Source organism: Passer domesticus, chromosome 21 (assembly GCF_036417665.1).
Source record: "Passer domesticus isolate bPasDom1 chromosome 21, bPasDom1.hap1, whole genome shotgun sequence".
Lineage (NCBI taxonomy): Eukaryota > Metazoa > Chordata > Aves > Passeriformes > Passeridae > Passer > Passer domesticus.
Window position 1 is genome coordinate 2,728,254 of NC_087494.1, and position 16,873 is coordinate 2,745,126.

A 16,873-nucleotide genomic window follows, 5' to 3' on the forward strand; every position below is an offset into this window, starting at 1 on the left:
ACAGGGCTGGGGTGGGATGCTGCGTGTCCCGGGGAGCTGGGAAGGGGCTGCAGGGTTAATGGATGTGCGGGATGAATGTGTGATTAACAGTGCCAAGGGACAGCATGGGACGTGCCTGTCCGGGAAGGGATCCACCTTTTTGGGGGAAAATGGTGCGTTTTGGAGAGCCACGCCGCTCCGTGGGGCTCCCAAGGGTGGGGTGGGGTGGGGTGAGATCCATGGGATGGGATGGCGTGGGATGGGATGGGACCAATGGGATCAATGGGATCCATAGGATGGAATGGGATCCACGGGATGGGGTGGGATCCATAGGATGGGATGGGGTGGGATGGGATGGGATGGGATGGGATGGGATGGGCCGGGGGGGGTGAAATGGGATGGGATCCATGGGATGGGGCGGGATGGGGCAGGGTGGGATGGGATCAATGGGATCAATGGAATCAATGGGATCCATAGGATCCATGGAATAGGGTGGGATCCATGGGGTGGGATCCATGGGATGGGATGGGATGGGATGGGATGGGATGGGATGGGATGGGATGGGATGGGATGGGATGGGATGGGATGGGATGGGATGGGATGGGATGGGATGGGATGGGATGGGATGGGATGGGATGGGATGGGATGGGATGGGGCGGGGATTCCTGCTCCCCGCTCCGCGCCGCGCCTGCCCCTTTAAGAGCCGGCTCCATGACGTCACGCCCACGGCTACTTTGTAGCGCGGGGTGGGCGGGGCCCGCGCGCGCCCGGCGGAGCCGCGGGGTCTCTTAAAGCGGCCGCGCAGCAGCATCAGGTAACGGGGGTCCCGGGCCGGGGGCTGCCAGGGCCGAGGGCCGAGGCTGTGTCCCGGCTGCTGTCTCGGCCGCATGCGGCCGCCCAGCATCCCCCCGAGGCTCTTAGTGCCTCCCCGCCCCCCCTCCGAGGCTATCCCCGTGTCCCCCTCGTAGCCCCGAACTGTCCCCGTGTCCCCTCTGGACTGTCATCGTTCCTTCGAGCTGTCCCCATGTCCCCCCTGGCTTGTCCGTGTCTCCCCCGGGCTGTCCCGACTCCTTCCCGGCCCGTCCGCCTCCCGGTGACTCCGCACCCCGCCCGGAGCGGGGCTCCGTGCGACCGAACCGGGCTGGGGTTCGGAGGGCGCCGGCAGCCGTGGTTGCTCCGGCAGTTGCCGGGGCCGCGGGGTCCAGCGAGCTCCCGGCAGCAGCGATGCGGCGTGTTTGTCCTCGTGAGATGAGTGAGCACATTCCCACGCCAGTCCCCCGCGAGGATCCAGGGGTTCTGTGCTTGTTTTGTCCCGAAAAGTGCCGCCGCCCCCGCGGGGCTGGGGCTCCCCCGCACCGGCAGATCCGCAGCACCCCCCGGTTCCAGCGGGTGGGGACACTCACGCACCTCTGTCTCCCCGTGTCACCCCCACCTGGCAGCTCCGTGTCACCCCAGCTGACCCCGGTGCATCCCCGGAGGAATCCTACCCCCGAACCCGCTGGTGTCCGGCCCCGCAGGCCGATTAGGCGGATTTCCCAGCCGGGATCCTAATCCCGCTGCCCCGTGCCCGTTTATCCCGCCTGCTCCCGGGACCCGGCTTAGCCCCGGGCGCGGGCGGGGACGGCGGACACGGGGCTGCGGTGAGTGCGCGGCTCCCGGGCCCCGGGGGAAAACGAGGGGCAAATCCGGGGGTGCGCCAGGCTGGCGGGGACCGGGGAGCCGCCCCGGAGCTCGGTTCTCCCGGGGCGTGGGCGGGTGCACCGGGCGGATCGCTGCGGGTTGGGTCGTGCCGCCGCCGCCACCGGGCTCGTCGCTGAGCCGCCTTGGCAGAGCTTTGCTGCCGGGCCCCGGAGCTGCTGGGGCGGCTCCAGGGGTGGGTGAATTCCCGGGAGCTGGCAGAGATGCGGGTGCTTCCCGTGGGATGCGGGTGTCGGAGCCCGAGCCCACTGCACCGGAGCAGTTCCGCTCCTGGGCTGATGAGAGCCCCACCCACATCCATCTCACGGGGAAACTGAGGCACGGGCAGGTCTCAGCCTCTCCCGGGCTGCCCAGCTCGCCCGGAGCTGCTCCTGGGGTGCCGGAGTGCTCCCTGTGCCCGGCATGGGCAGCGAACCGTGCTGCTGGCTCCTGGACAGAGCTCGTGCCCAATTCTGGTGCTTTTGCTTTAGGAAAGAATGTGATTTGAGCCCTTAGCTCCGGAAAGGAGCTTTGCTGCCGGAATGCCGTCCGGCTCCTGCCGGCCCCGGAGCTCAGCCCTGTGCCCGGCACCGTGCCCGGGGTGTGATAAGCCCCGAAGCAGAAGGAAGTGAGATCTCAGCCGTCATCCCCAGCTCGGGGCTGCCCCCCCTGCTCTGACCCGCAGCCGGAGCCGGGCGGGGCCCGCGACCCCCGCGATGGCGGTGGGCACCCAGCTGGGGCTGCTGCTCTGGAAGAACTTCACCTACCGCCGGCGGCAGCGGGTGAGTGGGCGATTGGGATGGCACAGGGGCAGGCAGAGCCCCGGACACTGATGGGGACCGGGACCCCACCCCAGCCTTGCGTCTCCCCCAGATCCAGCTGGCTATCGAGATCCTGTGGCCCCTCTTCCTCTTCCTCATCCTGATCTCAGTGCGGCGATCCCACCCGCCCTTCAAGCAGCACGAGTGTGAGTGCCCCCCGCAGGACCCCCTGAGCCGGATAAGACCCCTCTGCGTGCCTTCGGGGTGACACCGCGGGGACAAACACGGGAGGCGGTCACAGGGTGCTCGGGTGTCTGTGGGGTCCCCTGAACTGCCTCCCTCTCCCTCAGGCCACTTTCCCAACAAGGCGCTGCCCTCTGCGGGGACCCTGCCCTGGCTGCAGGGCATCATCTGCAACATGAACAACCCCTGCTTCCTGCACCCCACGGCGGGAGAGGCGCCCGGCGTGGTGGGCAACTTCGATGGCTCCATGTGAGCGCGGGGCTGGGGAGCTGCGGGGCAGAGCGGGGCTGGCCGGGGGTCTCATTGCCACCCCCCCCGTGTCACAGCGTTTCTCGTCTCCTGACCGAAGCCCGGCAGGTTCTGCTCCGCGGGCACGGGCAGCGGCTCCTGCGCAGCTTCGCCCGGCTCCTGCCCGCCCTGCGCCGGCTCCGGGACAGCGGGAACCAGCGGAGCGGTGAGCACCGGGGCCGGGGCGTGCCGGGGGAGCCAGAGCCCCGCTCTGACCCCTGCTCCCCCAGCTCTGCCGGTGAGGGAATACTTGAGAGAGGACGAGACCTTCTCGCGGTTCCTGCGGACCAACACATCTCTGCCCCCGGCGCTGGTGGATGAGCTGATGGGGGCTCAGCTCAGCCCCCGCATCGTGAGTGTCGCCGCGGTGCCCAGTCCCGGTGCCCAGTCCCGGTGCCCGCATCACGACTGCCCCCCCTCTCCTTGCAGTTCTCCTTGGCGAGCATTCGCCTCCCGCTGAAGGCCCTGGTGTGCAACGCCTCGGTCCTGGGGGGCTTCCTGGTGGGCTCCACCCAGAGCCTGCAGCACGGACTCTGCGCGCTGCCCAGCTCCCAGCTCCGTGCCATGGAGGGCTCCTTCCTCTCCCAGATGGACTTCCCACGGCTCCTGGCGGTGAGCCCGCAGCGCGGTCGGGGGCTGGAGGGCAGCGAGGCAGAGCCCCCTGGCCACCCCGGCAGGGCTGTGACCCCCTTCTCACGCCCCTTGTAGGAACAGCTGAGCTCGGAGTTGGGCGGGATCGCTGGCACCGTGGAAGCTTTGGGCAGCTTCCTGCGGGATGCAGCATCCCTGATGGAGGAGGTACACCCCTCCCCTGCCCCCTGCCCGCCCCCACCGTGCCCCTGCCCCCCACTGCCCCTCTCCACTCTCATCCCACTCTCCCCAGGTCTCCTCCATGACCAGCCTGGCCGAGCTGCGTCAGGAGGTTGCGGGGCTGAGGGCCCCCAACACCAGCACGGGAGCCTTCACAGCCCTGTCCCGCATCGCCTGTGGGCACCCCGAGGGCGGGGGGCTCAGGATCCCCTCCCTCAACTGGTACGAGGACAACGATGTCAAAGCCTTCCTGGACCGTAACAGCTCGGAGCACAGACCCGTGGCCTCAGGCAGCACCAGTGAGTGGGGGGCTGCGGGAGGCTCAGCCAGGGGCTGCGGGGGCAGGGGGGCTGGTGGTGAGGGCTCAGCTCTGCACCCCCAGGTCCCTTCTGCCGGGAGCTGCTCCGCAGCCTGGAGTCCAGCCCCCTGTCACAGATCTTCTGGCGGGGGATCAAGCCCCTCTTTGTGGGGAAGATCCTGTACACCCCACCCGGGCCCGGCCCCGACAGTGTCATGGCTGAGGTGAGTGGGGGCTGCGGGGGGGCTGGAGGGGTTTGGGGGGTCTCATCTCTCTCCTCCCTCACACAGGTGAATCGGACCTTCCGGGAGCTGGCGGTGCTGGGGGAGTTGGGGGGTGCCTGGCAGGAGCTGGGACCCCGAATCTACACGCTCCTCAACAGCAGCCTGGAGATGCAGGTGCTCCAGGTGTGTGACCCCAGACTCCTCCCATTGGGAACAGCGTTGCTGTGGGGTGCAAGATGGGCTGTGCTGGGGTGCAGCTGGCCAGGAGTGGGGTGGGCTGCATGGTCTCCCCTACCCTGGTGCTTTGCAGGACCTGCTGCTGGCCCCGAGCACAGCCCAGCTCCTGGATGGGTTCCTCAACGGCACCTCCTGGAAGCTGCCAGAGCTGGTCACATTCCTGACGGGGCCAGCAGGGGGACCGGGCCTCACCTGGCACCAGGTGTACGCTGATGTGGACGCAGTCCTGAGCACGCTGTCACAGTTCATGGAGGTTTGTGTCACCCTGCTGTGGGGGGCTGGCCCCTTGCACCGCCCGTGCCCACCGAGCCCTCCCTGCCCTCCCACAGTGTGTCTGCCTGGACAAGATCGAGGCAGTGGCCACCGAGGAGCAGCTGGTAGCCCGAGCCCTGGAGCTGCTGGAGGAGCAGCAGTTTTGGGCAGCAGTGGTCTTCCAGCCCCCCATCAATGCCACAGCCCCCGGACTGCCACCCCACGTCCGCTACAAGATCCGCATGGACATTGACGACGTCACGAGGACCAACAAGATCAAGGACAGGTTGGGGGATGCCCTCCCTGTCCGTCTCCTTGGCCACCCTGTGCTCATTGCCAGGGCATCCCTGGTCCCAGCAGCGTGTCCTTCCCCCAGGTTTTGGGACCCAGGCCCTGCAGCTGACCCCTTCAGTGACCTGCGCTACGTCTGGGGGGGCTTCGTGTACATTCAGGACCTGGTGGAGCAGGCGGTGGTGCGGGTGCAGACTGGGGCTGCCCCACGGACTGGGGTCTACGTCCAGCAGATGCCCTACCCCTGCTACGTGGACGACGTGTGAGTGGGCAGGGGCAGAGCCTGGGACAGCTGGGTGACCCCCCTGCTGCAGTGGGGGACACATCCAAGCACCCTGCAGCATGGCTGCACTGGGGAGGTGGCACAGGGCTGGTCGTGCCCTGGTGTCCCTGGCACAAGAGGCCCTTGAGCTAAGGGTGGAATGGCTGGTGGTGTCTCCCCAGGTTCTTGAGGGTCCTGAACCGCTCGCTGCCTCTCTTCATGACTCTGGCCTGGATCTACTCAGTGGCCATGATCATCAAGGGGGTGGTGCACGAGAAGGAGACGCGTCTCAAGGAGACCATGAAGACCATGGGGCTGAGCAGCGGGATCCTCTGGCTCAGCTGGTTCCTCAGCAGCTTCATCCCCTTCCTCCTCAGCTCTGCCCTCCTTGTCCTCATCCTCAAGGCAGGTTGCAGCTCTCAGGGGACAGCATGGGTGACACAGGGAACGTCAGGGCTGGGAGCCAGCACGGGAGGCTCCCCAGGCTCCAACCTGCCTCCATCCACAGCTGGGAAACATCCTGCCCTACAGCGACCCAGCAGTCATCTTCCTCTTCCTCAGCACCTTCTCAGTAGCCACCATCAGCCAGTGCTTCCTCATCAGCACCTTCTTCCCCCGTGCCAACCTGGCCTCGGCGTGCGGCGGCATCATCTACTTCTCGCTGTACCTGCCCTACGTGCTGTGCGTCGCCTGGCGCGACTACATCACCTTCCCAATCCGTGTCCTGGTGGTGAGCCCGCAGCTGCCCCTCTGCAATGCCCCTGCTGCTCTGGGTGGGGGCTTTGGGCTGCACCCCCAGGCCAGTCCTTGCCCTCACTGCCTCTCTGGCTGTCCTCAGAGCCTGCTGTCCCCCGTGGCCTTCGGCTTTGGCTGTGATTACTTCTCCCTCTACGAGGAGCAGGGCGTGGGCATCCAGTGGCACAACCTGGCTGCCAGCCCCGTGCCAGGAGACCCGTACAGCTTCGCTGCAGCCATGGGGCTGCTGCTGCTGGACGCTGTCCTCTACGGCCTGGCCACCTGGTACCTCGAGGGTGTCTTCCCAGGTGAGTGCAGCTCCCCTGACCCCCAGCTGCCACTCAGCCCTGGCCCCACTTAACCCCTTCTGCTGCAGGTCAGTACGGGATCCCCAAGCCCTGGAATTTCCCCTTCCTGAAGAGCTACTGGTTTGGAGAGTCATCCTCATCTGGGCACTCTGTGTACCACAGCAGCCCCCACACTGCACCCCAAGGTGGGTCCCTGCCCACCCTGGAGCTGCGTGGCTGAGGGCAGTGGCCATGGAGCCCTCCAGCCCAGGCCTTGCTCCCCAGTGGAGGGCCCTGCACCCCATGGCAAGGGGTCCTGCCCTCAGTAAGGGGTCCTGGCCGGGAATGTGACCCCTTGGTGGCTTCCAGTGCTGGTGGAGGAGCCACCTGCTGATCTCCAGCCCGGCGTCTCCATCCGCAACCTGGTGAAGGTCTATGGCAGCAGCGGCCGTGCGGCCGTCAACGGGCTGAGCCTGGACTTCTACGAGGGGCAGATCACCTCCTTCCTGGGCCACAACGGCGCTGGAAAGACCACCACCATGTGAGCCACTACAGAGGGGCTGCGTGGCCATGGCTGGGGACAGGAGCTGAGCCTGACTCTGTCCCCACACAGGACAGGGTACCCTGGCCCCAGGCCTTGCTGCCCCTGTGCTCCATGACCCACTTTTGTCACCATTTCCAGGTCCATCCTGACTGGCCTCCTGCCCCCCACCTCGGGCACTGCCTACGTGCTGGGCTGGGACATCCGCTCCGATATCGACAGCATCCGCAAATCCATGGGCATGTGTCCCCAGCACAACGTGCTCTTCGACATGTAGGCAGGGATGGGGTGGTGTGGGGAGCGATGCAGGGCTGTCCCCCTCCATCCCTGTGCCCCTCACCCTGCCTTTCCCCCCGTGCCCACAGCCTGACGGTGGAGGAGCACGTCTGGTTCTACGGGCGGCTGAAGGGGCTCTCGGAGCGGCGGGTGCAGGAGGAGATGGAGCAGCTGCTCCGGGACACGGGGCTGCCCCACAAGCGCCGGGAGCAGACCCGGAACCTCTCGGGTGCGTGTGGGGGTCGGGCTGGGTGCCTGAGCGGGGCTCGGTGGCTCCGAGCCTCCCCAACGCCTCCCTCTGCAGGCGGCATGCAGCGGAAGCTCTCGGTGGCCATCGCCTTCGTGGGCGGCTCCCGGGTGGTCATCCTGGACGAGCCCACGGCCGGCGTGGATCCCTTCTCCCGCCGCAGCATCTGGGAGCTGCTGCTCAAGTACCGCAAAGGTCAGGGCTGGGAGCCCCCGCTTCACCCTCTGAGCCCCCCAGCCTGGCTCGAGCGGGGAGAACCTGCAATGGGGGGGTCCAGCAAGGGGGTGCAGCCCGTTCCTGGTCCCCAGGCCGCACCATCATCCTGTCCACCCACTACATGGACGAGGCGGAGCTCCTGGGGGACCGCACCGCCATCATCTCGCAGGGCCGGCTCTGCTGCTGCGGGTCCCCCCTCTTCCTCAAGGCCAGGCTTGGCACCGGGTACCACCTCACGCTGGTGAAGCGGGACAGGAGCGGGACAGGCGGCAGCACCGGCGCTGTCCCCGGCGTCACCAAAAAGGTGGGACCCTCAGCCCTGTGATCATCCCCCAAAGGGCAGCCAGTGTGGGTGTTGGGGGGCACTGGGGGCCGGTGCTGCTGTGGGGTGCCAGGCTCCAGCCAGCCTTTGCTGCAGGATGGCAGTGACTCGGAGCACAGCAGTGACACGGGCCTGGGCAGCGAGCGGGGCAGTGATGCCAGCACCGTGGGTGAGCATTGTGTCCCCTCACAGTGTCACCCCCAGCTGCTCCCCAAACTCCCCAGGGGGACTGGGGGTGCACAGCCCCCCATCTGGCCCCTCTCCCCCTTTTATTGGGAGTGCAGAAGGGGATCCCCATCCCCTCCATCTCCCCTGGGGACCCTCAGGCTGGCATGCTGGGCACACGGAGCTGTGGCCAGCTGTGCCAGCCAGTGGCTCCTGCCCCGGGTTCCCAGCCCTCTCCATCCCTCCAGATGTGGCCCAGCTGTCGGCGCTGATCCAGAAGCTGGTCCCTGGCTCTCGGCTGGTGGAGGACATCGGGCACGAGGTGCTCTTTGTCCTGCCCTACAGCGGGGCCAGGGATGGGGCCTTTGGGGAGCTGTTCCGTGAGCTGGACGCACGCCTGGGGGAGCTGGGGGTCTCCAGCTACGGCATCTCTGACACCACCCTGGAAGAGGTACCCGGGGGGGCTGTCAAGGGGCTCCCGGGGTGCTCCTGACCAGGGGGTTTCCCTGTGGGTGCTGGTGTGTGTTTAACACCAGCCCTCCCACACGCCCAGATCTTCCTGAAGGTGGCTGAGGACACAGCGCTGGACACTGACACCACAGGTAAAACCCCTCAGTCCTGGCTGGAGCTGAGCTCTGGGGTACAGTGGGGCTGGGGAGGTGCTCAGCAGCCCAGAGCTGAGGGTTGGGGTGTCCCCAGCACCCGCCAGGGCTGGGGGGCCCTGCTGGGAGCACCTGTGGATGCAGAGAGGTGTCACAGCCTGACCTTGGTCCTGCCCTGGCATCTTGTCCTCATTTTGTCAGGCACCATGAAAGGAGCAGCTCCTGGCGAGATGGGGGATGGGGATGTGGCCGATGGAGAGATGGGTAAGGCTGGGGGAGGTGGGACCCCTGAGCTGCTGCTGAGGGCTCCCCACCTCCTGCCCCTGGGCTGGGGTGATGGCACGTGTCCGTCTGGGTGGCTGTCCCTCCAAGCAGGCATCCCTTCAGTCACGTGTCCCTTCAAGCTGGGGGATACTCAGGGACTACCTGCCAGCTTTGGGGTGTCCCCAGAGCAAAGATCTGGGATGAGGATGGGTTTGGGGAAGCCCAGCTCTGCGCAGGAGCTGGAATGGGATATGAAATCCCAGGGGGAATTCAAGAGAACTCTTGAGGGAAAACTGGAATGGGGGCAGCCACGGGAGCCTGGGGGGGCTGTGGTGGTTTGGGGCGCCAGCTCTGCCGTGGGTGGGCACTGGTAGTAACCCCTCTCTCCTCTCCTTTACATTGAGCCAAAGGAGCCCGGCGAGGTAGGAGCTGGGGGCAGTTTGGGGGCTCCTGCATGCTGGGGTGGGGGGACGCCCCTGCCAGCCCCCTGTCCCCCCTCACCCCGCCTGGCACGAGTCCCTTGCCAGACCCGTGTGTGTCCCGGCAGCGGAGGAGCCCCGGGAGACGGACCTGCTGCGGGGGGCGGCGGGGCAGGCGTGCGGGAGGCTGCGGGGCTGGGCGCTCACCTGCCGCCAGCTCCGCGCTCTCTTCACCAAGAGGATGCTCCACGCTCGGCGCAGCACCCGCGGGTTCTTCGCTCAGGTGGGGCCGCGGGGAAGGGGATGGAGCAGGACACGGGGCAGGGTGGGGCAGAGCCAGCCCTGATCCCCCCACGGGCTCCTCAGATCGTCCTCCCCGCCGTCTTCGTCTGCATCGCGCTGCTCTTCAGCCTGATCGTGCCGCCCTTCGGGAAGTACCCGCCGCTGCAGCTGCAGCCCTGGATGTACGGGCAGCAGTTCACCTTTTTCAGGTGTGTCCCCAGCCCTGTGCACGCCGTGTCCCCGGTCCCCCGCTGCCGCCAGCTCACTCCTGTGTCTCCCGGCAGCAACGACGCCCCCGGAGACCCCGACACAGCCCGGCTGCTGGAGGCGCTCCTGGCTGAGCCCGGCTTCGGCACCAAGTGCATGAAGGAAGAGGGGAAGGCGTGAGTGTCCTCGGAAGGACGGGGGCAGCCGGGGATTTTCCCCCACCTCAGTGCCCGGGGACCCTCAGGCTGGGATGCCGGGCACACGGAGCTGTGGCCAGCTGTGCCAGCCGGTGGCTCCTGCCCCGGGTTCCCAGATGTTCCCCTCCAGATGTGGCCCAGCTGTCGGCCCTGCCCTATCGCCACCTGCCCACGGAGCAGCTCTGCCACCTGGTGTGACACTGGGGACCCCCAGCATGCCCACGGAGGGTCCCGGTGCCCCTGGCTCACAGTGGGCTGGTAACGGGAGTTTCTCTCTCTCTTCCCCCGGTGCCCAGGGCAGGGCTGTGCCCACCGGCTTCCCACCCCGATGGCTTCTCCACCCCCTCGGCCCCCCCGTCCCTGCTGGAAGTGCTGCAGCGTGGGAACTGGACACGGGCCAAGCCGTCCCCCCCGTGCCAGTGCAGCGGGCCGGGGGCACACAGGATGCTGCCTGAGTGTCCTGAGGGGGCCGGGGGGCTCCCACCACCCCAGGTAACCCCCCCAGCCCGGCAGGGGCAGCCCCAGGGCTCTGGCACTGCTGGCTGTGGGGGCAGTGATGCTCTGAGCATGCCACAGGGCTGGGTGTCCATGCAGCCCCTCTGTCCGTCCTGCAGGTGCAGAGGGGCACAGGGGACATCCTTCAGAACCTGACGGGCAGGAACATCTCCGACTACCTGGTGAAGACCTATCCCCAGATCATCCGCCAGGAGTGAGTGCTGGGAGCACCAGGGACACTGCAGGGGCACTGTGGGGACACCAAGGGAACACCCCGGGGACACCTGGGGGAAGGGGACACTGCTGGGGACGTGTGGCTGGGTGGGCAGGTGCTGCCCTCGGGGGTTTCTCTCTCCTCTGACTCCCTCCACCTCATTTCTTTCAGGCTGAGGAACAAGAAGTGGGTGAACGAGCAGAGGTGAGCTGGGCAGGGGCTGGAGCCTGGCACAGCCAGGAATGGAGGGACACAGGAGATCCCTGGTGGGTTTGGGGAGAGCCTGAGTGGTCCCTGGGCAGAGCCACCATCCAGGTGCCTTCAGCCCTCTGCTGTGTGTCCCTTACTCTGGCACCTGGGCGAGTGCAGGGTTGAGTTTGCACAAGGGTGGCAGTGGGGAGTGGGCGTCAGGTTTCACAGAACTGTAGAATCTCCAGGGGTGGAAAGGACCCAGGTGGATCCTCAAGCCCAGCTCCTGGCACGCTGGCAGTGGGAGTCTCTCTGGCAGGTTTGGGAGCCCCGTTTCTCCTGCAGGTATGGCGGCTTCTCCCTGGGTGCTGGCAGCTCCCAGGCCCTGCCGTCAGCAGCAGAGGTGGATCAGGCAGTGCTGGAGCTCCGGGCGCTGCTCAACATCACCCTGGTACAGCTGCACCCAGCCCCTGGCTCGGCTCTGGGCTCCCAGTGCTGGGAGACCCCTCCTCACCCTGTGTCCCTGTGCCCAGGGCAGCCCCTCAGATCGGCTCCTGGCCAACCTCAGCCGCTTCGTCGAGGGCTTGGATGCCCGCAGGAATATCAAGGTGTGCCCAGGGCTGGGGGTGCCTCAGGGGGAGAGCTGGGGCAGCAGGGATGTGACAGTGCTGTCCCCTCAAGGGGTGGAGCAGCCCAGGAAGGACTGAGCATGGCTGGAGGGGAGCAGGAGCCCGGTGGGGAGCGGGGATGCTCCTGGTGGGAGCTGGTGCTGCCGGGGGCAGTGCCAGCTTGGGCAGGGGGCTCTGAGCTGCCCGGCCCTCCCCATGCTGCAGGTTTGGTTCAACAACAAGGGCTGGCACGCCATGGTCTCCTTCCTCAACGTGGCCAGCAACGGGCTGCTGCGAGCCCGGCTGCCCCCCGGCACCGACCCCGCGCGCTTCGGCATCACGGCCACCAACCACCCCCTGAACCTCACCAAGGAGCAGCTCTCCGAGGCCGCCCTGTGAGTGTGGGGACGGGGCTCCACAGCCCCCTCTGGCCCCCGCTGAGCTCTCCTCCCCTCCTCGGCAGGATGGCCACCTCTGTGGACGTGCTGGTCTCCATCTGCGTGATCTTCGCCATGTCCTTCGTCCCGGCCAGCTTTGTGGTCTTCCTCATTGAGGAGCGGGTCAGCAAGGCCAAGCACCTTCAGTTTGTCAGCGGGATGAAACCCATCACCTACTGGCTGGGCAACTTCGCCTGGGACATGGTGGGGATGGGGATGGGGACAGGGATTAGTTCCAAGGGGGCTGGTCCCACCCCTGACCCCTTTCCTTGCTTTTCCATCCCCTCAGTGCAACTACCTGGTCCCCGCGCTGCTGGTCATCCTCATCTTCCTCTGCTTCCAGCAGGAATCCTACGTGTCCTCGGCCAACCTGCCCTCCCTGGTGCTGCTGCTGCTGCTCTACGGGTGATGGGGCAGCAGAGCCCAGCAGGGGCGAGGGGGTTGTGGGGCTGGGGGCAGCCAGGGTGAGGGGTTGTGGTGCTTGGGAGGGTGGGTGCACTCTCAAACCCACCCCAGTTTGGGAGGTGCACCTCAGCCAGCCCCTGCTGTCCCCCCTGCAGATGGTCCATCACGCCCCTGATGTATCCAGCCTCCTTCCTCTTCAGCATCCCCAGCACTGCCTACGTGGCCCTGACCTGCATCAACCTCTTCATCGGCATCAACGGCAGCGTGGCCACCTTTGTGCTGGAGCTCTTCGTGGACCAGGTGAGCCTTGGCATGCCCTGCACCCCCATCCCTCCCCTCCAGTGCCAGTGCCAGCTCCCTCACCCCTGTCCTTGCTGCCCCATCAGAACCTCAATGACATCAACCGTGTCCTGAAGAAGGTTTTCCTCATCTTCCCCCACTTCTGCCTGGGCCGAGGCCTCATTGACATGGTGAAGAACCAGGCAATGGCTGATGCCTTTGAGAGGTTTGGTGAGTCTGGGGGTGTCAGGGCTGCTTGCCCTCCCCAAATCCCAGCACAGGGGTCCCCTATTCCTACAGCCCCTCTGGCTGCTTGCAGGGGACAAGCGCTTCGTGTCGCCCCTCTCCTGGGACCTGGCAGGGAAGAACATGTTTGCCATGGCCATCGAGGGCATCGTCTTCTTCCTCTTCACCCTCCTGCTGCAGTACCACCGCTTCTTCCTGCGCCTGGGGTGAGCGCTGGCCAGGGGTACAGCATCCCAGAATCACAGAATCACTGGGGATCAGAGTCCCAGAATCCCTGAGAGTCAGAATCACAGAATCCCTGGGAATCAGAATCACAGAATCACTGAGAATCGGAATCACAGAATCCCTGAGAATCAGAATCCCAGAATCCCTGAGAACCAGAATCCCAGAATCCCTGGGAATCAGAATCACAGAATCACTGGGTTGGAAGAGATCTTCAAGATCATTGAGTCCAACCCAGCCCCAACCCCTCAACTCAACCCTGGCACCTAGTGTCACATCCAGGCTTTGTTAAACACACCCAGGGATGGGGACTGCACCACCTCCCCAGGCAGATGATTCCACTACTTTATCACTCTTTCCATAAAAACTTTTTCCTAATATCCAACCTAAGTTTCCCTTGGCACATCCTGAGTCTGTGTCCTCTGGTTCTGTCAGTTGTTGCCTGGAAAAAGAGACCAACCCCACCTGAGCACAGGCACCTTCCAGGGAGTTGTAGAGAGTGATAAGGTCACCCCTGAGTCTCCTTTTCTCCAGGCTAAACACCCCCAGCTCCTTCAGGGTTTGTGTTCCAAGCCCCTCAGCAGCCTTGTTGCCTTCCTTTGGATGTGTTAAAGCATATCAATGTCCTTCCTAAACTGCACACAGAGCTGGACACAGTACCCTGGGCGTGCTCAAGGGGGTGGGCAGCCCTGGATGTGCCCTTGCCACTGTTCCCACAGCCCCCGGGCCCTGGAGCTGCCCTCGCTGGGAGATGAGGACCAGGACGTGGCCAGGGAGCGGGCGAGGGTGGGCAGCATCCCCCCACACGGCCACCTCCTGCTTCTCAAGGACCTGACCAAGGTGGGTGCGTGGGCTGGACCCCGCTGTGAGCTCCAGCCCACCCAGGAGCCCCGGCCCCCCTGGCAGTGACAGGAGGGAGCCCCCAGTGCCACCTCTCCTCCGTGCAGGTGTACCGGCGCAGGAAGGCTCCGGCCGTGGACCGGCTCTGCGTGGCCATCCCCCCCGGGGAGGTGAGGGACAGACGGACAGACAGACGGCTCTGTGGGCAGGGCCAGGGCTGCCAGCGACCCTGCTCTGCCCCCACAGTGCTTTGGCCTCCTGGGGGTGAACGGGGCTGGGAAAACCTCAACCTTCAAGATGCTGACAGGGGACACAGAGGTGACGCTGGGAGAGGCCTGGTTGAAGGGGCACAGGTGGGTGAATGCAGGGACTGCACAGCTTGGATTCCCCTCCATGTCCTCACAGCACCTATGCCACCATCTCTGTCCCCACCCTGTGCCCTTCCTGGCCCTTTGCCCTACAGCCTGCTTCATCCTCATCCTCATCCTCATCCTCATCCTCATCCTCATCCTCATCCTCATCCTCATCCTCGTCCCTGCAGCTGCTTGTCCCTATTCCCACAGTATGCCTGGCACATGTCCCCATCACACTGTGATCACCTGTCCCTGTCCCATGCTCATCTGTCCCTGTCCCATGCTCACCTGTCCCCATCCCAGATTGTGCTCACCTGTCTCTGCCCCATGCTTTCCTGTCCCAACCCCACAGTGTGCTCACCTGTCCCTGCCCCATACTCACCTGTCCCCACCCCACAGCGTGCTCACCGACCTCCAGTCTGTCCACCAGCACATGGGTTACTGTCCCCAGTTTGACGCCATCACGGACCTGCTGACGGGGCGGGAGCACCTGGAATTCTACAGCCGCCTGCGTGGGATCCCGGAGGAGGAGACCCCCAGGGTAGGGCCTGCACCGTGTCCTCCCCAGCCCAGGGGCAGCCCCCTCCTCACCCCCTCTGTCTCTTGCAGGTGGCTCAGTGGGGCATCACTGCTCTGGGGCTGGGCCCGCACGCCGACCGGCCGGCCGGCAAGTACAGTGGGGGCAACAAACGCAAGCTCTCCACGGCCATCGCCCTCCTCGGTTGCCCCCCGGTTGTTTTCCTGGTGAGGGGGGCATTGGGAGGCCCCACGGCAGCGCCAGGGTCCTGCCCAGGCTGACCGTGGAACGGGCCCCTTGCAGGATGAGCCCACAACGGGGATGGACCCACAGGCGCGGCGGTTCCTGTGGGAGCGCATCCTTGGCGTCATCCGGGACGGCCGCTCCGTGGTGCTCACGTCCCACAGGTGAGTCCCCACCAAAGGGGAGCACCCCATTCCTGTAGAAACCCCCCAGAAGGGAGCGTCCCTCTGCCCTGGGGGGCTCACACGTGTCCCCGCAGCATGGAGGAGTGCGAGGCGCTCTGCACCAGGATGGCCATCATGGTCAACGGCCGGTTCCGCTGCCTGGGCAGCGTCCAGCACCTCAAGAACAGGTACCGGCTCTTGGCGGGGCTGCGGAGGGTGGTGGCCACGGCCAGTCCTCACGGCGGCGTCCCCTCTCCCCGCAGGTTTGGGGACGGCTACACGGTGGTGGTGCGGGTGGGGGGCCCCGGCCCGGCAGCGGTGCAGGCCCTGCTGCAGCAGCGCTTCCCCGGCATCGTGCTGAGGGAGCAGCACGGGGGGCTGCTGCAGTACCACCTGCCCGCCCGTGCCACCTCCCTGGCCGCCGTCTTCAGCCTTCTGGCCGCCCACCGCGGCCCCTGCCACATCGAGGACTACTCGGTGTCGCAGACCACGCTGGACCAGGTGACAGGGGAGGCAGTGTGAGGGCGTGGTGGCCCTGTCCCACGGCGCTGTCTCTCATCCTGCCCTCCCTGCAGGTCTTCATGCACTTTGCCCAGGAGCAGAGCGATGGGGACGCCGGGGAGGTCACAGCCCCGGGGCAGGACACGGCCCCCAGCCCCGGGAGGAGGCTGAGCAGGTTCCTGGAGGACGACAGCTACCAGGAGAGCGCTGTCTGAGTGGGCCATGGTGTCCCAGCTCCCTCCTTGGTTGTCACCACAGCACGAGCCAGGGTCACAGGGCTTTGGGGTACTGCAGCCCCCCAGAGCTGCATAGAAGAGGCCTGGGCACGTCCTGCCCGCTGGCAGTGCCACCATGGCATGGGACAGTGGGTGCTGGGGAGGGCTCAGAGTGCCAGGACAGGGCTGGCCCTGGCTCCCCGCGGCGGGGTTGATGCTGAGCTGGATGGGGGGTCTGGGGCTGGCCTTGGGACCCCGCTGCTCCCCACCGGAGCCGAGCTTGCTGTAACAGAGCAATCCAATAAAAACCCACGGTACTGCTGGGAGGCTCTGTCCTCGCCACGACGCGACCGCGGTGGGGACAGGGCGGGGGCACAGCCGGACAGCGCCGCGTCCACAAAAACTTCTGATATCCAACCTAAATCCCCCTTGGCACAGCTTAGGACCGTGTCCTCTCCTCCTGTCAGTGGCTGCCTGGAAACCTGAGGGTTGGTGTTCGCCTGTGTCAGGGGTGGCTGACAACGCCTGGGGGGCTGCCCCGGCCTGGCGGGGGCTGGGACGGCCCGTGCCGCGTTTCGGGGGGACAAAAGGGTCGCCCCGGGGAGGGGCTTGGAGACCCTGCCTGGAAAAAAAATATGGAACGCTTCACGAATTTGCGTGTCATCCTTGCGCAGGGGCCATGCTAATCTTCTCTGTATCGTTCCAATTTTAGTATATGTGCTGCCGAAGCGAGCACGAATCCGTTTAAACCCACAGCAGTATTTAAACCTCCCACAGTTGATAATTTTTACCTCAGTACGACTTTATCTTTTTTTGTATTCCTGTGCCTTTCTTCACATGGTCACTCTCCCAAGCGATACGTT

At 65.9% G+C, this 16,873-nt stretch overlaps 1 protein-coding gene and 1 non-coding gene across 3 annotated transcripts; one reads left to right on the top strand and one right to left on the bottom strand.

The window, feature by feature from the left end:
- The first annotated feature begins 718 nt into the window (after positions 1-718).
- ABCA7 (ATP binding cassette subfamily A member 7) lies at positions 719-16,325 on the top strand. Of its 2 annotated transcripts, XM_064396108.1 has the most exons (51): positions 719-793; positions 2,148-2,438; positions 2,530-2,623; positions 2,768-2,909; positions 2,987-3,114; positions 3,179-3,300; positions 3,378-3,560; positions 3,657-3,746; positions 3,832-4,057; positions 4,141-4,280; positions 4,347-4,463; positions 4,591-4,770; positions 4,847-5,055; positions 5,146-5,322; positions 5,505-5,727; positions 5,831-6,052; positions 6,161-6,365; positions 6,434-6,550; positions 6,714-6,885; positions 7,027-7,158; positions 7,251-7,390; positions 7,466-7,603; positions 7,717-7,928; positions 8,043-8,115; positions 8,360-8,562; positions 8,665-8,713; positions 8,915-8,977; positions 9,382-9,399; positions 9,525-9,679; positions 9,763-9,887; positions 9,963-10,061; positions 10,379-10,574; positions 10,697-10,791; positions 10,963-10,995; positions 11,326-11,431; positions 11,514-11,588; positions 11,814-11,983; positions 12,052-12,229; positions 12,315-12,430; positions 12,586-12,730; positions 12,817-12,940; positions 13,029-13,161; positions 13,897-14,017; positions 14,125-14,187; positions 14,264-14,370; positions 14,770-14,911; positions 14,980-15,114; positions 15,191-15,294; positions 15,390-15,482; positions 15,558-15,795; positions 15,870-16,325. In XM_064396108.1, the coding sequence occupies exons 2-51, from the start codon at positions 2,373-2,375 to the stop codon at positions 16,008-16,010; spliced, it is 6,735 nt and encodes a 2,244-aa protein (XP_064252178.1). In that variant the 5' UTR covers positions 719-793; positions 2,148-2,372; the 3' UTR covers positions 16,011-16,325. The 2 variants fall into 2 exon arrangements, with proteins under 2 accessions (XP_064252178.1, XP_064252179.1); XM_064396109.1 differs by lacking the exon at positions 9,382-9,399.
- A 314-nt stretch (positions 16,326-16,639) lies between these two features.
- Positions 16,640-16,746, bottom strand: LOC135284939 (U6 spliceosomal RNA). The gene has a single exon (XR_010350009.1). It is a non-coding gene; the product is annotated as a U6 spliceosomal RNA (small nuclear RNA).
- Between the last annotated feature and the right edge of the window lie 127 nt (positions 16,747-16,873).